We start from the raw sequence: 21,021 nt of genomic DNA on the forward strand, positions 1-21,021 counted from the left end.
TCGCAATACAGTTTGATGGTCAGAAAATAAGCAAGTGGCAGCAGTTACATAAATGTATCTGTATGCCACACACACACACACATACACCCACCATTTATAATGGATATACACATTTGGGACAACGCACTATAGTCCTGCGATTTGCAGTAATATGATAACATGCTGACCCCTTCAAGGCTATGTTCTATACCAACTCTACGAGTCTGATCAGTCCTGGAGAGAAGTGACTTCACAGATGTCGCAGTACAATAGTTCCCTGTACAATCTCTTTAGATGTACTATACACCTGCAGAAGAGACTAATGTGCTATATGTATGTGTATAATTATATATTTAGGAGTCCAAACCTAGCCCATTGAAAGAAACTACCCATTTTTGGCTTTCCTATAAATTTGTCTCTCTTTGTTAATAGGTCTTCACTTCCTTTAAACCACCCCCCCTCCACCCCCACCACACCTTGTTGGGTTTGCTTACTTAACACTATTTACATCAGTTTCTTCGTAGTAGTAATAATAATACCGGTAATAAAAAAAATAAACAAACATTGTGTAAGACCGATACCTTTATTATTTAAATTGTTTTGAGATTCTTCAACAACAAAAAAACTGGTATCACCTAGCATGCCCACAAAAAAACACTTTACATTATTTGTTCACATAATTACAGTACTTGTTGATCAAATAATCACCAAGTATTAAATAACAAGCTTGTTGTTAGACAGAAAACATGGAGTATGGAGAAAACATATTTACGCTTTAATATGGTTTCACAAAGTTATTTGCAAAAAAACACAGAACCAATAACAGGACTGGAAATAATTGATGTCCATGCTATAATTTCTGCAAATTATTCACATTTTATGTAGGTTCCATTGAGTCCAAACAAATTAATTCTTCTCGACTGTTACTTTGGGACATTATTGTAAAATAATTTGTAGTTTAAAAAAAAAAAAAAAAAAAAAAAATTCATCATCAAAAGATCAATATACTGTATGATTGATTTATTTTTCGATTCAGGCATCCGAGATGATATATTTCCTTCCAATATTCTGTAAGAAGAGTTAAACCGCTGCAGCGTCTGAAACCCTTTTTTCATTCTTCAGAACAAATCCAGTTTGGATCGGCTTTAAACTCTGTGGCAGGAAGAAAAGAGTGTTACTTAACATCTTGTACTTCCACGAACCAAGTGATAAAACAAACAGAACATTGTGAGACTTGACTTTTAACACCTGAGAAAAGTTGTTACCAGGACAGAGCCGGGATATGGTGATTATGAAGAACCTAGCCAGATGTATTTCTGCCAAAACCGCTGATCCCTTGCACTGAGCTAAAGAAAATGACACTTTTTTTTTTTTTTTAATAAAAAATAATTTGATGGATGTGGATATAGTGAAATAGGTTATAAAAATAATAAAAAATAAAAAGTTGGTACGCGATATCCTCCTATCACACATCACAAAAATACCCAACAGAACAAAGAGTATAATTCCCCATGGCCAATCTAAGATGCATTACACATAATGTGAAAGGGCTAAAATAGCCCAAACAGAGGACAGCCATGAGTAACTATAAAAAACTAAGAGCAGACCTAGTGCTTTTGCAGGAGAACCACTTGAAACACGAATCCCACCCTCATTTCTGGGACAAAATGTACCCCCAGGTGTTTTTAGCCTCAGCTCCAGTAAAGAAAAGGGGTACCATCCTAATAAGAACATACCATTTGCCCCAGAGAAGATAAAGAAAGATCCCAAAGGTAGATATATTTTCATAATAGGCAACGTGAGAGACTAAGGCCTCGGACATGGTCAAAAAGACTGTGCTGAGGCGCACTGAGGGGAAACATTATCCCTATCAGCGCAGCTTTAGACGGCGCTTCCGCAGGCGTGCAGAGGCGTGTGGAAATGCAGGAAACAGACAAGTTTAAATTTTGCCGCTCATGCAAGCGCAGGGCCGGTCACGTGACTGCCAGAAGCCAATGGCAGTCCGTGACGTCGGCGCCGTGACGCGCTAGCCCCGCCTCCCGATCCGCCCCCAGGCCCACATCACGAAAGCCTCCCACCCGGCACACAAGCGTGCTCGCTGACACTCATGCAGGGACAAGAAAAATCTCCTGCGTGAGCAGGTGAGCATGAGCGTCAGCGCTGCCCAGCGCCGCTCCCTGCACCATGTCCCAGGCCTAAGGTTACATTGGCATCTGTTTATGCCCCAAACTAATCTAGAACTCCATTCTTTACATCCTTTTTTGAAGTATTAAATTCCATTAGACAAGGGGAAGTAATTCTGGGAAGGGATTTTAACACACTGTCGTAAAACCGTCAATCTCACAGCTGATTTACAACAGGGGGGTGGGTTTATGGGGTTTACATGGGAAGAATATTTAAGTCTGAGCAAAGATTATGAAAATCAGATCACAGTGGTGTATTTGAGACCAAATACACGAGACCTCATCTTCTGTACCAGTGATCTCTGGGAGAACACTAACATTTGGGTAATGTGCTGTATAGGGATTTCCATTTGATGTTTTATCCTTTTATTTTAAGAAGCTGTTTTGCATTTATTTGTAACTGTTTATTGCAATTCTTTTTTCTGTAACCCAAGCAGAGTGTGTGTGTGTGTGTATATATCTACTATATATTTCTGAAAGCACTGTATGCCTGTCTGCGTGTCCTCTGTCCCTAGCGGCAATCGCATTGGAGCTTTGGCCCGTCACTCCGCCTCAGGCCAATGAGATGGCTCCCTTGGCCCGCCCGCCCCCGCACACCTCTCATTGGCCTGAGGCGGAGTGACGGGCCAAAGGTCCAACACACACACACACACACACTTACTTAGGGGTAGGGGGGGGTGTTACATACATTAGCAGCAAGTATAACCCGGGGGGTGGGGCTCACAATGTTAGCAGCACATCTCCCGGTCTCTTACCCGCCGGTCCCGGAGGCTCCGCCGCTTCTTCCCCGAACATCAGCCTGCAATCCAACTCATCACAGCCGCAGTGCGTGCCACTCATCGGGACCCGTGCGCACCTTCTCCTCTCCCTGGGTCTCCCGCTTTTTCCTCCCCCTCCCCCCCCCGGCGCCGCTACAGTCAGCGGGGGAGCGTAGCGATCGCCCGGGACACAGCGGGGGACTCTCACCTCACCACGGCTCTCACCACCCATAGGCCACTCCCTCACCCGGCACTCTCCCTCACACCCCACCCGCTCACCCTCCCCCCCCCCCACACACAGAGCACACACTGTGCGGCTCTCCCCTCACACAGGCCGCTCCCCATCCCCGAGGGCGCTCCTCCGGCTGTCTCCGCCTCTCCCCGCGAATGGCACACCACCTCCTCATCGGAGCGTCTCAGCCTCTCCGCTGAGGAGCCCGAGGTTGAGGAGGAGGGCGGCCGGTACCCGGACGAAGAGGAGCGCGGCCGTGTGCAAGGTGAGTAAACACAGGGGAATTGGTTATTTAACGCGTCCCTGACTCACCCTGTCCTTTGCCCCCCCTACCCTCCCTGCCCTTTGCCCCTCCCTGCCCTTTGCCCCCCCCCCCCCGCCCCTCCCTGCCCTTCCACGACCCTTGGCCCTCCCCGCCCTTCCACTCCATGCCCCCTGCCCTTCCACGCCGGGTCTCTCAGTGTATGTATGTATGTATATATATATATATATATATATATATATATTTAAAACATTTAATAAGTAATGCTTTGGGCTCTGAATGAACTGTTGCACGCTCATTTTGCTACTACGGATTGTGTGTGTGTTAAAGTGCAAAGTTTTTTCTAAAACAAGCAGGGACGTGGGGCCCTCGCAAATATTAATTTAATATCTCTTATTTGCATACCCCAGGTGGTGGCAGTGTATAGATATGATTGCCATAGAGTAAGGGGTTAATATTAACTCACTGGAGGTACCTTGCGCAGGTATAATGTGAGTTGGCTAGAGTAGCTGTGTGTATTAACCCTGGTTGCATATCTAAGTCACGTGCCCACTTGTGTGCTGTTCGTGACAGTGGTATATTGGGACGGATTTAGGGGAGAGGTTAACTCATCTGAGGGACCTTTGTGAAAGTGAAGGGTGTGGTGCTTGCGAGCGTGACTATTAACCCTTGTCCTGTAGAGGAGACATTGTCCATTTGAGGAACCTCTGCGGAGGTGAAAAGTGAGAGCGCTTGCTAGCGTGAGTATTAACCCTTGTCCTATATGCAGGTTGCGTGCTCCGTGACAGGGAGTGTTGATGCCTCTAGCATCAGGTGACAGATATTGTTATCTACACTTTACGCTCCAGAATCAATCACATGACCGGCCTTCCACCTAGATGTTGTAAAAGGGAGTGGAGGCGGATTTACTTTTGTTGTGATCGGTACATGTTGGAGTGGTTATCAAGATCACGCCCTAGAAAACGAGCATTTTGCCATGTATCTGGTACAGCCAGGCCTGGTATAGGGCCTCTGTCTGTGCCATATGTCATAAGGGCACGTTAAAGGATAAATGGAGCAGACGGACATTAAATATATTTAAATATATATATATATATATATATATATGTGTGTATATAGCATATATATATATATATATATATGGCATAAGGGCACGTTAAAGGATAAATGGAGCAGACGGACATTAAAATATATATAATATAAATATATATAATTTTTTTTAATGTCCGTCTGCTCCATTTATCCTTTAACGTGCCCTTATGCCATATATATATATATATATATATATATATATATATATATATATATATATATATATATATATATATATATATATATATATATATACCATATACACACATATATATATATATATATATATATATATATATAGATTCAACATCTCCTGACAACAAACAGACCGCAACAAATGTCAGCACAGATGACCCGTATAAAACAATTGTAAAGATGTATTGTTATAAAATATATATAGGAACTCAGATGGTGGTCATACGTAATGATGGTGAGTGTGTGTAAAATGTAAAAAATGTAAACATTGTATATGTATATTTGTAGTGTGTTAAAAAAAATATATTGAATAAAAAATAATGAGTGATGAACAATTATTGCAAAAAACACTAAAAAATATGATTATCAAAATATAATATAATTAGGTGAAATATATTAACCAAAAAATGAAAATGTTAAATAAAAAATAAATAATGAAAAATAAAAAAAGCGTATACAAAATTGACTAAAAAAAAAATAAAAAAAATAAATATGTTTTCCACAAAAAAAGTTGATGATTTTGTATGGAGCTTACAACGTCCGGGCAGCTCCTTCTTTGGGGTCAGCAACCTCCCAGCAAATTCTATTGGAGAAACACACACACACACACACACACACACACACACACACACACACACACACACACACACACACACACACACACACACACACACACACACACACACACACACACACACACGTTAGAAACAAATGCTTTGGGAGGGTTTTTACAATCTTTATGTAATGTATTCTACTGATTAGACCGTTTGCTAATCTTCAAACCCACAGCTGAATTGTTAGCTTTGTTGCATATTGAAAAAATAATAATGATAAATGATGCAATAATTAGCCACACAGAAGAAAAACAAACATTTGTATTATTTGCAGTAAATAAAAATATGACTTATGAGCACATTCACACGTCTCAGACAGGTCTGCAACTCTGCTTTTCACCATTATCTTTTTCCAATGGTAGCACCGTATGCTACCAGGGATTCTTAGAAATGACATGCAAATGAGTGTGAGGCTCGGGAGCGTCACTCACCTGCACCGCCGCGGGCTCCTCCAGTCGCTCCCGCCATGCCGCCCGACAGCCGCACTAAGGTGCACGCGCGCCTGCGCCATCTAAAGAGTGGCGGTCTATGGCACGCACTCGGCCACACACACGAAGGCGCAGCCATGCGCACGGGAGCGCGCTCCAGCCCAGTAGCCTTGCCTCCTCGCTCTAACAGGTGCTCTTTACAACTGCGCTCTGCCTATCACAACCCCTGCTGGCCACACACCTCCACACTGCAGTTCTCCTATTGGACGCTCTCTCCTACTTGTGCTCAGCTGTGCCACTGGCACTTTGGCTGAGCATAAACCAGTTCCTGTTCTGATTACTCTCTGCCTCCCTAGTCCTGTCGTGTTTTGCAGTGTTCCTCCCATGTACCGACTCAGCTTCCTCCTCGACTACTCCGTACTCTTGGTTTCAGACCCCAGCTAAGGCAAACGACCACACTGCTCTCTCCACACCTGACCTTGGCTTACGGTAAAACTACTACGTTCCCCTCTCCAACCCCGGACTCGGCTAACAGTACCTTGAACTATCCGTACCTCTCCTATCCCGACCTGGTGACCCAGACCAACCTACACTCAAGACGCGCCCTGGTGGCTGTGGGTGGCGCTATATCCATTCCCACCTCAGCACTGTGGTCCGCCTAGTTTGTGGTGAACACAGCGTGACAATGAGCACAAAAATGTGTCAACTTTTGCTCCAAGTCCATTTTAACATGGACCCCCTATAAAACTTATGCCTGCTGCACTACACAGCTTTTTAGCACAGTCTGTGTTAAAGAAGTGCATAGCCAGTAAACCTACTCAAAGACAGCTGGGGTTTTTTTTGAGAGCCTGTGTGCCCTGTGCTCAAATCATCGTAGTGACTTAGGTGCTCCTACTTATGACCGTCTTCCAGAAGTCGGACGAGTCTTGTTACTTTCCCCAAATCTATTCAGCCATTGTGCCAAAAAGGTCTTTGACGCCTTCATCCATCAGGAATCCAGACGTCCTCTTCGCTTCCTCTCTTCTGCCAAAAGTCCAGCAAGAGAGGCCAAGACTTTGGTCATTTTCTCTCTGGGAGAGATGGCGACTAAGCACCAAAATCGTGGAACCAAAACCGAAACATCTAAAATCCATTCAAAACAAAAAGGCCTGTGCAAGGGGGGGATGCACTGTTACAGCGACTATAAAAACAGTGCACCAAGTGCTCTATGAAGGTGCATAAGCACTCCTACCCAAAAATGGCGGGTGGGTTTAAAGAATTCTCATGCCCCCATAGCCAAAAAGGCACAGGGAGCAACAAAAGTGAGGAAAGTAAAATCTGGATTAAAAAAAATGTGAAAAAAGACCTTTTGGGTCAAGTCAGTGCGAGGCTGGTTATACTGGATTTGCAATTTGAAGCAGGAATATGTTTCAGCCACACATTAAATACGTTATGGTGGGTATTGTGCCAAAAAGGTCTTTGACGCCTTCATCCATCAGGAATCCAGACGTCCTCTTCGCTTCCTCTCTTCTGCCAAAAGTCCAGCAAGAGAGGCCAAGACTTTGGTCATTTTCTCTCTGGGAGAGATGGCGACTAAGCACCAAAATCGTGGAACCAAAACCGAAACATCTAAAATCCATTCAAAACAAAAAGGCCTGTGCAAGGGGGGGATGCACTGTTACAGCGACTATAAAAACAGTGCACCAAGTGCTCTATGAAGGTGCATAAGCACTCCTATCCAAAAATGGCGGGTGGGTTTAAAGAATTCTCATGCCCCCATAACCAAAAAGGCACAGGGAGCAACAAAAGTGAGGAAAGTAAAATCTGGATTAAAAAAAATGTGAAAAAAGACCTTTTGGGTCAAGTCAGTGCGAGGCTGGTTATACTGGATTTGCAATTTGAAGCAGGAATATGTTTCAGCCACACATTAAATACGTTATGGTGGGTATAAAAGTGACCAAAAACAAAAAAAAAAACCTCTGTACATAGTACAGCAAATAAAAATATCACTTGTGATGCAAGATATAAATAAAGACAGTTACTTAAGGGAAATTAAATATAAGGAAGTGCATCACACCGATACATTGTTCAAAATGTTTTTTTTTTAACTTGCCCCTTTAAATGTCCTTAGTTCTTCCACTGTGATCAAAGTGTAGATCTCCGTTTCTGTGACAGCTTAGTTTGATGCAGCGCTCTCGATGGATTTAGATGGTTGGAGGGGGGGTGTGGTGGGCTGGGGGCGGGGAGGGGGTGAGGGCTAGGTTATCATAAACGTAGTAGGAGTGATGGGAGATTATGGATTGCTTTCTAGAGCGATTATAAATTAACAGCACATGGGTAGCTTCTTTGACAGCTCTTTGATGTCTAGGTTCAACAGGATATACATCAAAACCACAAAGGGAGTTTTATCTATTTATCATTAACTGCAGCAGACTGGTTCTCATCATTGAAATCACCTTCCCGTTTAACCCCTTTTATATCAAAACTTAATAAAGTTTGGAGATAGGAAAAAAAATACATTAAAATGTCTAAGACTTGTTCAATAATTCAGAAAGCGTTTATTAGCTTTTCAGATGCACCTTGAAAGCCAGACTCCAGATGCCACACTGGCATGTGCAATACTAATTCTGTCACAAGGGCATGCATGATGCAGAGATAAGCATGCAAATTATACAGAAACTAGGAGAAAACTGGGAGAGCATATTTAATATTCCCTAAAAACAGGTTGCACATTTTTCCTCAAAAATAGAAAACTATTGCAAAAATTTGCAATGAAGTATTACATTGAAGGTTGTAATGTTTTTTGTGACCTGCACTCTAATGATAATGTACAAATGCATTTATACAAACACTAAGTGAGGTAGTTATGCCTTTCCTATATAAAGTGATGCCTAAATGACCAACATAGGACATGTATCCTTTTCCATATTCAAAGGAATTGTAATGGCCCATACAAGATCAAGAAAGTAATATAAGATTGCCTTGCATCAGATATTGGCTGTTGAGCTACATTCATCTCTGCTTGTGCTTTAATGAGAACGGTGAATTCACCACAGGCGCAGACCATCAGTATAAGAATATAGCTACAGTAGTGCTACCCGAGACCCAACAGTTTGAATGAGTATCACATGGCTTGGTGTCTCTGGAAACTTACCAAGCTGACAGGTGGGACCAGAGGCCCCGATTCCCCTGGGCTGGCCAGAGCAACCTTTATTATACATGTAGAAACAATCTTCAGCGTGAGTCATTACATGTATGGTCCAACAGCACCCTCTGTGGGAATGTATAGCAACACCTGTCTGCCCCAACAAGCCCACAATGAAGATACAAGCTATGTATTTACTCATCCATGGACCGTGTCCGTATTACATTGTTTGCCCATCATTCATTATTATATGAAACACTTGGCTACAAGAGGGGTTTTCAACACATTGCAACGCCATTAAATACATTTTCTTCAAAATAGAAAACTACTGGATAATTTCACATTGAAATTGGTGGTCAGGATGACTAGAGGAATGACTATCTCTACAAATTAATGTTTTTTAGAACTGCCTTTTACTATAAAACTTTGCAGAAGCCAATCCCCAAAACGAATGCTCGTTCTTACCAACTTATTACAGTACTTATTTTTAACTACCTCAGAACTCACAATGGTCTCCCTTATTAATACAAAGAAATAAAGTTGCATGCAGATAAAGCACAGCTGCATTTATTAATGGTGCACCTTGGATTTAGACAATAAATTGTCAAGGCATGCCATGCCCCAAAGGCAGCGCAAGGGGTTAAATGTTCGCAACATTTATCCACATCACAGTGTGACAAGACAACACTTCCAGCATATAATGTTTGAGCTTCGGGTACTCCATTCTCTTCTGTTCTATGTTTATATATTTCAGAACAATATATGTGCACCGTGCACCATTACAGAGAATGATTGATTTCTAGATTGCACTGGACAGGGCTGCATAGTCCAGCAGTTGGGCACTTTCACATTGGCTCCTATTTCATCTGCTATAAATCTTTGTGTACCTTCTCCAAGGCCATAAATCTTTTCCAGAGCTTATAAGATTTCAGTAAAGAAGAAGACGGTTATGGCAGATAAGAGCGGGCAAGATTTACAATGGCTGTTGTACTTCTCCCAGAGACCTTCCATTGCACACCCTTCTTAAATCAACATTACAACACAAATTGATGTGGCCTTGATCATAAAAATTGAGCAGAGGGCTAGTCACAAATGTTTAATCAGTTTGATTACAGGAGTAATGATTTGAAAAGGTAGCTTCAAAGCGGAGCAAAGAGCCAGACTAGACCCCATTTATACAGCTTGTTACAGTGTTAAGTACTGTAGACACAGAGGATTCTGCATAGAGACACAAAACATTTGCAGTGGTGAAGCAGCTATTATTTGAGAAGGAATGTCAGGCAGCTTACGTTCAGCTCCCACCTTGGAACCGAAGCTGGACAGTTCGAGACCAAAAAATAGATGGCCGTTTCGTCTTTTTGGAACTCATCAAAATGTTTGCTCATGCTATACGGATTATTAGTATAGAATGGGTTCCTCCATTCCCATGTGGTGGTGATAGGGATAATCGTCTCTTACAACGGGAGTGTTTCTGGATCCAAACTCTAGCTACAGTGGAACTCCGTAGCCTCATTGATAATCCGCATTTGGGTTTCTTATTACCGTCCCATGAAGTATTACGTGAATGATACCCCTTCTATATATGAAATTGTGATTTGTAACTTTTCTGGTAATAATTTATTTACATTTAAATATCAATTAGTATTTGATGGCTATATATGTTTTAAATTACTTGAACTATTATAGTGAGGTGTACCTACGTATATTTTTGGGGTATAAGTAGCATCCAGCTTTAAACACTACCATAATCCCCTGAGGAAGTGACACGCAAGCGCACAAAACGCGTAGGGTCAAGGTTCACAAGCCAATTAGAAGGAACTAGCGTGTGCAGCTTATCTGGCTTGATATTTGACTGAAACGACCGAGCAGCAAGAGGTTTTTCTCCCCGAGGTCCGTCCCCTGCACCAGAACGTCGGTTCTAGGAGTGTGTGGACAGCATCGGATAGCATTTACAGAGGCTCCCCCTGCAAATGAAGGATTGAGCCACCAACTTCCTGCTTTTTCTGATATCTGCCTGATAACTCTTTATTTTGTGAGTAGGATTCTGGTTTTCCCCCACCGGACCAGCTGCAATACGTTATTCCTAATTGTAGCAATTTTTTTTAATAAATTAGCTCAATCTTTTCAGCCTTGTATTTTTATGTTTTTTGATGTTTTGTACAATTTTGTTTTGTCCTTCATATGTTGTTTGTATTTGTGCGTTTGGTGTGGCGAGTTGTGTTTGTTAATAGCAGTTTACACTATGATTTTCTCGTGTGTTTGATTTCACATATCACGGGACGCACTGCCGTGGATTCATCAAGTTGTCTTGGAGGTGCAGGATTGAAACTTTTAATACGGTACATTTCCCCATTTGGATACCTATTGGACATTTGCATGGACTTACATAAAGGCGCCGATTCGTATTGGTTATTTTTTATAAATATGCTCCATTCAATTATTGAATGGAGATTAAATATTCTAGAGCAACAGGAGGAAAGCTTCAGAGCATATTGAATATGGGCCCATGTCCGTAACCAATTCCTTTGTGTGTCTCTCCATAAGACAACCAGTAGTGTTGGGTCTGCACATGTGATAGATGTCCTATCATGTATTATATAATATTTGTTTCTTATACCAATAGGCCTGCCACTGGCAATCTCTCCTTTAGAGAGACTGGAAGTGTGTAGTAGTAGTATTATGCTGTTTGGAACACCAATACAAAGTAATACAGAAGGTGATTTAAAAGTCTAAGAAGACTTACCTGGTTCAGATAGCCTTGACACTGTATGGATTTGTCCAGCATTTTGTGACATTCTTCCAGTGACTCAATACAAGAGCCTGCAATCAATTAAAATAAGGTTTCATTGGTACAAGTTACACCAGAAATAAATGACAAAGACATAAAGGTAATCAATGATGTACTAAATGTAATCCAATGCTTGGGTAAAATGGGTTAACAAAAAAAAAGCAATACCACAATCTTTGCCATAGTACATGAGAAAGTGGAGCCTAACTAAACCGAGATAGTGCTGATCAGGGGGCTATTGCCCGGAAACTCAATCGACTTCAATAGGCGTTTTGTCTAATTAAGCGAACTTTGCACATTAAGTTGTGAGAATAAAGATGGCTGAGTGTAATATATATATATATATATATATATATATATATATATATATATATATATATATATATATATATATATACACACACACACACACACACACACACACACACACACAAACACACAGTCCTCGGTTATCCAACGGAACCCGCTCTTGAAGTAGCGTTGGATAGTGAAACCGTTGTAAAGTGAGTCCCATGTTAATCAGTGGCGGTGAGCGTCGGATAACGCATTCCGGTGTCGAAAAACGGTACTTAGGGTTGCATTGTAAAGCTTTGGATATGCCATTCGTTGTGTGTGTGTGTTATATATATATATATATATATATATATATACATACAGTGGTCGACAAATCCCCAAAAAATCTACTCGCCGAACAAAAAATTCTACTCGCCACCTAGTACCACACGTGTGCTGCTTGGGCCAATAGGAGCTCGCCACGATGTTAAATCCACTCGCCCGGGGCGTGCAAATGTATAGGTTTGTCGAACACTGTATATATGTATATGTATATGCAGTGGTTGACAAATCACCAAAAAATCTACTCGCCACCTAGTACCAAACGTGTGCTGCTTGGGCCAATATTTACTCGCCCGGGGGTTAAATCCACTTGCCCGGGGCGAGCAAATGTATAGGTTTGTCGAACACTGTGTATATGTATATGTATATGTATATGTATATATATATATATATATACATATATATATATACATACACACACACACACACACACACACACACACACACACACGTAGAGGTTAAACATGAAGGGCTCCGGTATCCACATCAGTCGCCATACACATCTGCCGGTCCCGCGATCCAAATTTCTGCGGTGTCCACGTCAGCTGGTTGCGGATACAAACGCGGAGCACTTCATGTTTAATCCAGCTACTTGTTGGCCAAAAGAATGGATCCAGATTTGGGATCCGCATGGCCATCTGCTGTCCATTACTAGCACTCCGCTAGTCAGGAGCTACACATGAGATTCTGTGGTGAAGTATTACCTGATAAGCCCACTCTTACTGCTTTCATTTTCAGGACTTTTCTTTCTTGTGCATAAGCAGTATTCATGTGCGTTGATCTCAGCCCTTACTCAATGTGCTGTTATTCTACTATATCATTATAGCAGCTCATGGATATTTTGCTTTTCACATTACTTGACCCTTCCTACTGGGTTTCTTTACTTTTCCTACACATGGTTTAGTTCTCTTCCACTTAGTACTCCTCCAAATTTCATTTAATTGTGCATGTTTTTTGGACTGGCAAGTCAAGACTCTGTGGGAACTATTTGTTTAGGTAATGTGTGTCTTTTTTTGCTGCTTTTGTGTTATTGAATACCTGAATTTTTTTTTGTACCCATAGCAGTTTATTTCAGCCTTAGTGGGTGTCTCTTGATTATTTGTTAGGCTTTTCTTGTGGTCCCAGTTTGAACTTAATCTGTTTTTTTATTAATTTCTGTGTTTACATTGGTTTAATAAATCTATTTGCTATTTTTTGATTAAGATACAGAAGATACTCTGGGGCAGAATCTTCCACACATGCGCAGACCACTCATTCTGACCGCAGCATACAGAGAAACAGAAACTCAGTTGCGGAGCTCGGAGTTGAGGATTAATCCTCCGACACTAGCGCTGTGGCTAGGGTAATCTACCCAGAGCTAAGCGTTATCACGAGCCATTGAGAGCTAGTGATCCCCTGACCCTTAAGGTCGGTCTCTAATATGGTCCACTATATTGATTCAACAAGTCCTTTGTTCTCTACCTTACTGCCAGCATATTTCCAATAATCATTGGCACCGACATATCCATATGATCAGTACTGATGCAGGAAAGAATACATATATGATTGGGGTCCTTATGCCACACCTACCTACCAGTGGGGCTTCACTATTTACACTCCATGCAGTAATCAATGCCGATATGACCGCATTGATCGGCATTTGATTCAGGCGTATAGAAGAGATATATAGCTATATATTTTTTTACCTACCTCACTGATAAGCATTTCTCCACCTGACATTGGCGCTAATATAACTATCATGATCAGCGCTGATGCTGGAGCATACCAATTATTAAGAAACCTTCAAACCTTGGATCATACGTGCCATCAATTAACACCAGTAACACAGTATGCAACACTTTACTGTGAACGCTGGCAGCGGGTATACCTTAGGCGGAGGACTGACATTCTTCTGATTCTCTCTAGTTATTGTGGGGATATCGCGTTACTCTACGCAGCTACCTCTACCGAGGATATATCACGGTTAGGAGTAGCGTGTGTATACATCCATACTACCACCATAGCTAACTTGGCGCTCAGTTTATTAATTCTGATACAATTTATCTTCCCCCCAGCACCAAGTCATAAGTGTTACTTTATTGGAGATTTAATTGGATCATTACTTTGATCCTAGTATGTGTCTACACTGGTCTTTGTAACACTGTAGCAGTATCTTCCACACATGCACAGATCACTCACGTCGACCACAGCACTCAATAAAATAGAGACTGGAGTTGCGGAGCTCTGCGCTATAGGATTATTCCTCCTGATGACATCCTACTAATGCCCTACTACAGCATTACACTTCCTACATAGCAATGTTCCGTTCTATGAGCAGGTCACCACACACAGGGAACTAGAGAGAGATCTATCTAGCCTCACCTATCTTGCCTGAACCTCAAGGCTACCCTATACACATAGGTTCAAATATTTTTTTTAATACCCTGTATTTTATATTCGTTTATAGACATTAAAATTGAATTTGAACTATTCCACCAATTACTTCCCGTGATAGAGTGCTCTCTAACTAGGTTTCCTGTTCTTGCGTTCTATTATTTTTTGATTAACAAGAGTGCTTGTTGTGGGTTTTTTTTTCTTCTTCGTGTGTGTTTATGTATGTGTGTATATACTGTATATCACACCACACCACACCACACCACACCACATTACCGAGGCTGCGTGTGACCCCACTCAGTGTCCCCAGCACAGACTTCACCTCCTCTGGTTTCATTTTACCCGCCATCGTGCGCAGCCCGTCACGTGACCTCCTTCCGTCACTGCGCAGTTTTACCCGCGTTGTTGCCACCACAGGGCGCCGCCATGTTGCTGTACGGAAAAAACATGTAATAAAGTATTAGTAGTGAAATGAGAATCACAATGAATAAGCCAGTGGTTCGCAGTGTGCGTAAGGGATGCGGTGTCCAGGCGTCTGCGGTTAGGTGACAAGTGCAGTCCCGTAGAGCGGTTGGTAGCCTCGTCTTGACGACCCGGGTTAAAGGTCACAGTGACGTCACAAATGCTTAAAGTGGTACTATTTGGCGAGAAGAAAGGTGTGTGACCACTCCTTCCCTCCTCTCTTCTCCCCCCACTCCTCTCCTTCCCCCCACTCCTCTCCCCCCTGCCCCCACTCCTCTCCCTCTCTGCCCCCACTCCTCTCCCTCCCTGCCCCCACTCCTCTCCTTCCCCCACTCCTCGCTCTCGCTCCACCCCCACCACTCTCTCCAACCCCCCACTCTCTCTCTCGCCAACCCCCCACTCTCTCTCTCTCCAACCCCCCACTCTCTCTCTCTCCAACCCCCCACTCTCTCTCCAACCCCCACTCTCTCCCACCACTCTCTCTCCACCCACCCCCCCTCTCTCCATGTCCCACCCCCCCCCACTCTCTCCACGTCCCACCCCCCACTCTCGCTCTTCCCCACCCCCCCACTCTCGCTCTTCCCCACCCCCCCACTCTCGCTCTTCCCCACCCCCCCACTCTCGCTCTTCCCCACCCCCCCACTCTCGCTCTTCCCCACCCCCCCACTCTCGCTCTTCCCCACCCCCCCACTCTCGCTCTTCCCCACTCCCCCACTCTCGCTCTTCCCCACCCCCCCACTCTCGCTCTTCCCCACACCCCCACTCTCGCTCTTCCCCACCCCCCCACTCTCGCTCTTCCCCACCCCCCCCCACTCTCGCTGTTCCCCACCCTCCCCACTCTCGCTCTTCCCCACCCCCCCAACTCTCGCTCTTCCCCACCCCCCCACTCTCGCTCTTCCCCACACCCCCACTCTCGCTCTACCCCACTCCCCCACCCCCGCTCTACCCCACTCCCCCACCCCCGCTCTACCCCACCCCCCCACTCTCACTCTACCCCACTCTCGCTCTACCCCACGCCCCCACTCTCGCTCTACCCCACCCCCCCACTCTCACTTTCTCCACCCCACCCCCACACTCTCCACCCCACTCTCTCTCTCACCCCCCACTCTCTCTCTCCCCACCCCCACTCTCTCCCTCCACCCCACCCCCCCACTCTCTCTCCACCCCCCCACCCCACTCTCTCTCCACCCCCCCACTCTCTCTCCACCCCCCCTACTCTCTCTCCACCCCCCCCACTCTCTCCCTCCCCCCTCTCTCTCCCTCCCCCCACTCTCTCCCCCACCACCCTCTCCCTCCCCCCCACTCTCTACCTCCCCCCCCCCACTCTCTACCTCCCCCCCACTCTCTCTCCCTCCCCCCCACTCTCTCTCCCTCCCCCCCACCCACTTTCTCTCTCCCTCCCCCCACCCCCCCCACTGTCTCCCCGCCCCCCCCCCCCCCCCCCCCCCCCACTCTCCCTATTTTTTAAATCATTAATTCTTTATGGTTTAGTTTTTACTTTTTTGTGATGGAGATTCCATCAAAGCTACAGCACTTATTCAATAAACCCCCAAATGGTTGGTCGCTGTGGGACTTGCTGTATAAGCCCTATAGAAAACTCCCAGTGTGCTCGGCTGCGGTTTTAAGGCTTTTTGGATAAGCCAATTCAAGCTACAAAATCCTTAACAATGTTCACTCCCAGTGGGAGTTTGTGATTAACAGTGAATTAGTGATTTAAGGATAAACCCCAGTTAGATCAATGATGCAAATAATAAGTCTGACACTGCCTATGTTATGAATACACGTGTACATAATGTATATCTTATTTTCACATTCATCGCCTCCATGTCCTGACTGATTTCATTGGTATAGAGCATTCTGGGACTATCGCTACTATGGCATAACCATGAGCTAGCTGTGCAGCAGTACCAGAATCTGGAGGGAATAATCTTTATCATGGTTACATGTTCTTGTTATTTATCAGTATTGCCTTTAATTTCCTAAACATTATTGTTTATATATTTTTTGCCATGTAAGGTATATCTGCAACTTTCATTCCAAAAGAAAAAATGGAGGCCCTACATTCTCCCAAAGAAACGGTTCTTGTTACTGGAGGAGGCGGCTACTTTGGTCACAGGTTAGTGTCACACTATAATTACTAATGTTGTGTAATTAACAAAAGCCTATTAATAATATTCTGTTCAATTATTGAATTCCACAGGGATGTGTTGAGTAATGAGCACTAATTTCATCTTCCGAAGGAGCCAAATTCCGTTATTAATTACGTTAATGTTCCCTCTCCACTATTCTGTTCAGAAACGGCTTTGCAGGTCAACTTACAGAAAGCTAGTTACTTCCATGCTTATACAGAGCTTTCATATCGAAATACAAATATAGGCCCTTTGTAGCATGATCCTACTGTATTTACTTATTTAACTACATTTCCATTTTTACAGCCACTCGTGTACACCTTTCTAATAAAGAAGTACAGGCATACCCCGCATTGACGTACGCAATGGGTCCAGAGCATGTATGTAAAGCGGAAAATGTACTTAAAGTGAAGCACTACCTTTTTTCCACTTATCGATGCATGTACTGTACTGCAATCGTCCTATACGTGCATAACTGGTGTAAATAACGCATTTGTAACAGGCTCTATAATCTCCCCGCTTGCGCACAGCTTCGGTACAGGTAGGGAGCTGGTATTCCTGTTCAGGACGTGCTGACAAGCGCATGCATGAGCTGCCGTTTGCCTATTGGGCGATATGTACTTACTCACGAGTGTACTTAAAGTGAGTGTCCTTATACCGGGGTATGCCTGTATACATTTATGCAGCCACCTCTAGCTTCATAGCACGATCACTTACTATTAAAACTGTTGTTTTGGAATGTGTTCTTGCACCTCTTCATATATCAGCCACAGGATTCAGCAGGTGGAGTATTAGGTCCCTAATACAGAATAATATTCAATTTCTTAAAAGTAATAATTGTGGGAACCTATATTATTTACACAACTGTTTGTTTTAGGTTGGGGTGCACCCTACATAAATTTGGAGTCAATGTGATTCTTTTTGATGTGCAAAAACCAGTCCAGGAGGTGCCAGAGGGAGTCAAATTCATACAAGGGGATGTTCGCTGCCTCGCTGAAGTAGAAGATGCCTTTACTGATGTGAGCTGTGTATTCCATACGGCTTCTTATGGAATGTCTGGGAGGGAACAACTACAAAGAAGCCTTATAGAAGAAGTTAATGTGACAGGCACAGAAAATGTAATCCAAGCCTGCCTAAATAAAGGAATTCCAAGGCTCGTTTACACAAGTACTTTCAACGTGGTTTTTGGGGGCCAAGTTATCAAGAATGGTGATGAATCTCTCCCATACCTACCTCTAAATCTCCACCCAGACCACTACTCTCGCACCAAGTCATTAGCAGAGCTGAAAGTGCTGAAGGCAAACAACGCTGAACTTAAAAATAAAGAAGGCTGGTTAAGAACCTGTGCTCTAAGGCCTGCTGGTATCTATGGGCCTGGGGAGCAAAGACATCTTCCCAGAGTTGTCCGTTACATTGAAAATGGTCTGTTCCAGTTTGTATACGGGGATCCTAAAAGCCTTGTGGAATTTGTGCATGTAGATAATCTTGTGTCTGCTCACATTTTAGCCTCAGAAGGTCTGAAATCGGAGAAAAATCACATTGCCGCCGGCCAGCCATACTTCATTTCGGATGGCATGCCAATAAATAACTTTGAGTTTTTCCGGCCTCTGGTGGAAGGCTTGGGTTACAAGTTCCCCACAATTCGTCTTCCCCTCTTCCTGGTGTATTTATTTGCATTCATCACTGAGTGGGTACACTTTCTTGTTAGTCCTGTGTATAATTTTCAACCCTTACTTACCCGTACTGAAGTTTACAAGACGGGAGTTACTCACTACTTCAGCATGGAAAAAGCCAAGCGGGAGCTGGGATTCCAACCTCTTCAGTTTACACTGAAGGAAGTTGTTGAGTGGTTCCAATCCCGGGGCCATGGCAAACATTTTAGAAGGGTGGAGAAAAGTTACTTTATTTGGGACATTATATTTATTTTCTTGCTGGTGTTGGTGCTACTTTCATGGTTACCAGCGGTAGTGGGTGTGTACCTGTAAATTACAAATGGCCATAATGAATCCTCACGTTTTTGTTTTTCCCCAACTGTCTGTAAACTAATTTACAAACCTGGTAACAAATGATCATTCTGATCTTGAACCCTCCTCTGCCTTTGACATGCACTCTAATTAGGTGCTGTTATGTCCATCAGTTATGGAGGTAATATTTGTAAATAGCATTCAGGCTTTATTCTAAATGGTTACAAAACAAATATAAATGTAGTAAGTGGCGACTACATTTAAGCAATACGATAGCTTGGGCCCAATTGTTTTGCACAGTAAAATTACCCATGACTGTGTTTGGGGAACAAACAACTTTATAGTTCAGCTGAAATACCCTAAGATTAAACATATACAGAAACATTAAAAATGGTAAAGTAGCTGTTCTTGTTAGCGGGAACCTTTCATTTTGTTCCTCCCTGAAAATGAATGTACTGCAGATTAAAAAGTTGCTGAGAATGCGTTGCATACCTGTGGTCTGACATACCTTTTTCTTTTTCGAAACAAAAGTAATATTCGCAAACTTTGCAAAGCATCAATTTGCCTAAAATGTTGAGGGGGAGGGGGAGGGGGGTGGTAATGCGCACCTCTATTTCACATAAAGACCAAACAGAACTGCTTTTCCTAACATACTATGTTTTCTTATGGCTGCTTTGTGGGAGTTCGGAGGCATTCCAAGTGGGTGGAAGTTAAAGTTGTATTTAGTCTATGTACTATAAACCAAAGTGGTTTTATATGCATAGTTCTATGTTCTGGCATGTGGAATTGCATATCTAAAATGTAACGGCATACATTCCTTGTACTGGCAGTCCTCGGTTATCCGACACAATGCATTACTCAAAATGGCGTTGGATAGCGAAACGTTGTAAAGCGAAACACGTTTTCCCATATGAACACTGTTTAAATGAAAGGTTCCGTTCCTAAAGGCATTTTTAACCCTAAAATACACCAAATATTTTACGCAGGCAATAAGATATACAGCACACACATTAATTATATAGTGTATATACTGTATTATATATAACATAATAAATAATATATTATATAGTATAATATAATATTATATAGTATAATATTATATAGTGTAATATTATATATATATATATATATATATATATATATATATATACGCTCTTACGCCGCTTTGCAACGTTGTTTGTGTATATATACACACACATACACAACGTTGCAAAGCGTTGGATATGCCGTTTTGGCGTTGTAAAAATGAACATAGGTATGCATTGCATAGCGTTGGATAAGCCATTCGTTGTAAAACGAAGCGTTGTAAAACGAGGACTGCCTGTACACTTTATTGAACATGAAAATGAGGTTGAGGTGTAGTTAATATTTTTGATGCACACAGCACAATAAATTACATTATTATTATTATTTTTTAAATCCCATTTATTGCAATTGAACAAAGCATAAAGTAGTCATGACATTGAATAAATGTGAATTTCATACAGTAGCTTGTTATTTGCACAGTGGGGTTATGTGGAGGTTGTCTAACACAACACTGGCATTAACAGTCTCATACAGATTAATGGAGTCTTACTTATTGAAGTACATGCTATTGAATTTTTTGGTCCAGATCTACCCTGTGTCACTGAATGTTGCACGTTTGTATTTTGTATCTCTATGGAAACCATTCAAGCTGTGTTACTCTGAATGCACTTAAGGCAAAAACCTCTGTATTGTTCTAGGTATACATGAATATATTTGCTTTTGTTGTTTTGTTCCTACATAGAAACATTACAAAAGACAAGGAAACAATCAAAGCAAATTTTGATGTATGTCATTTT

At 42.8% G+C, this 21,021-nt stretch overlaps 1 protein-coding gene and 1 long non-coding RNA gene across 2 annotated transcripts; one reads left to right on the plus strand and one right to left on the minus strand.

The window, feature by feature from the left end:
- Nucleotides 1-543: 543 nt before the first annotated feature.
- LOC142469931 (uncharacterized) lies at nucleotides 544-15,268 on the minus strand. Its single transcript, XR_012789127.1, has 3 exons — nucleotides 14,920-15,268; nucleotides 11,611-11,687; nucleotides 544-1,131 (listed from the first exon to the last, which is right to left on the minus strand). It is a non-coding gene; the product is annotated as an uncharacterized LOC142469931 (long non-coding RNA).
- SDR42E1 (short chain dehydrogenase/reductase family 42E, member 1) lies at nucleotides 15,046-19,687 on the plus strand. The gene is made up of 3 exons (XM_075576713.1): nucleotides 15,046-15,299; nucleotides 17,122-17,221; nucleotides 18,112-19,687. Exons 1-3 carry the CDS (start codon nucleotides 15,266-15,268, stop codon nucleotides 19,217-19,219), a joined length of 1,242 nt encoding a protein of 413 aa, XP_075432828.1. The 5' UTR covers nucleotides 15,046-15,265; the 3' UTR covers nucleotides 19,220-19,687.
- Nucleotides 19,688-21,021: the final 1,334 nt, after the last annotated feature.

Source organism: Ascaphus truei, chromosome 19, assembly GCF_040206685.1.
Source record: "Ascaphus truei isolate aAscTru1 chromosome 19, aAscTru1.hap1, whole genome shotgun sequence".
Classification (NCBI taxonomy): domain Eukaryota; kingdom Metazoa; phylum Chordata; class Amphibia; order Anura; family Ascaphidae; genus Ascaphus; species Ascaphus truei.

Bases quoted from the DNA above. Each gene is read 5' to 3' on its own strand.
- SDR42E1 (XM_075576713.1), top strand. From the start codon at position 15,266: ATGCTTAAAGTGGTACTATTTGGCGAGAAGAAAG. The intron at 15,300-17,121 runs GTGTGTGACCAC...TTGCCATGTAAG, and splicing joins ACTATTTGGCGAGAAGAAAG to GTATATCTGCAACTTTCATT. The intron at 17,222-18,111 runs GTTAGTGTCACA...TGTTTGTTTTAG, and splicing joins GGCGGCTACTTTGGTCACAG to GTTGGGGTGCACCCTACATA.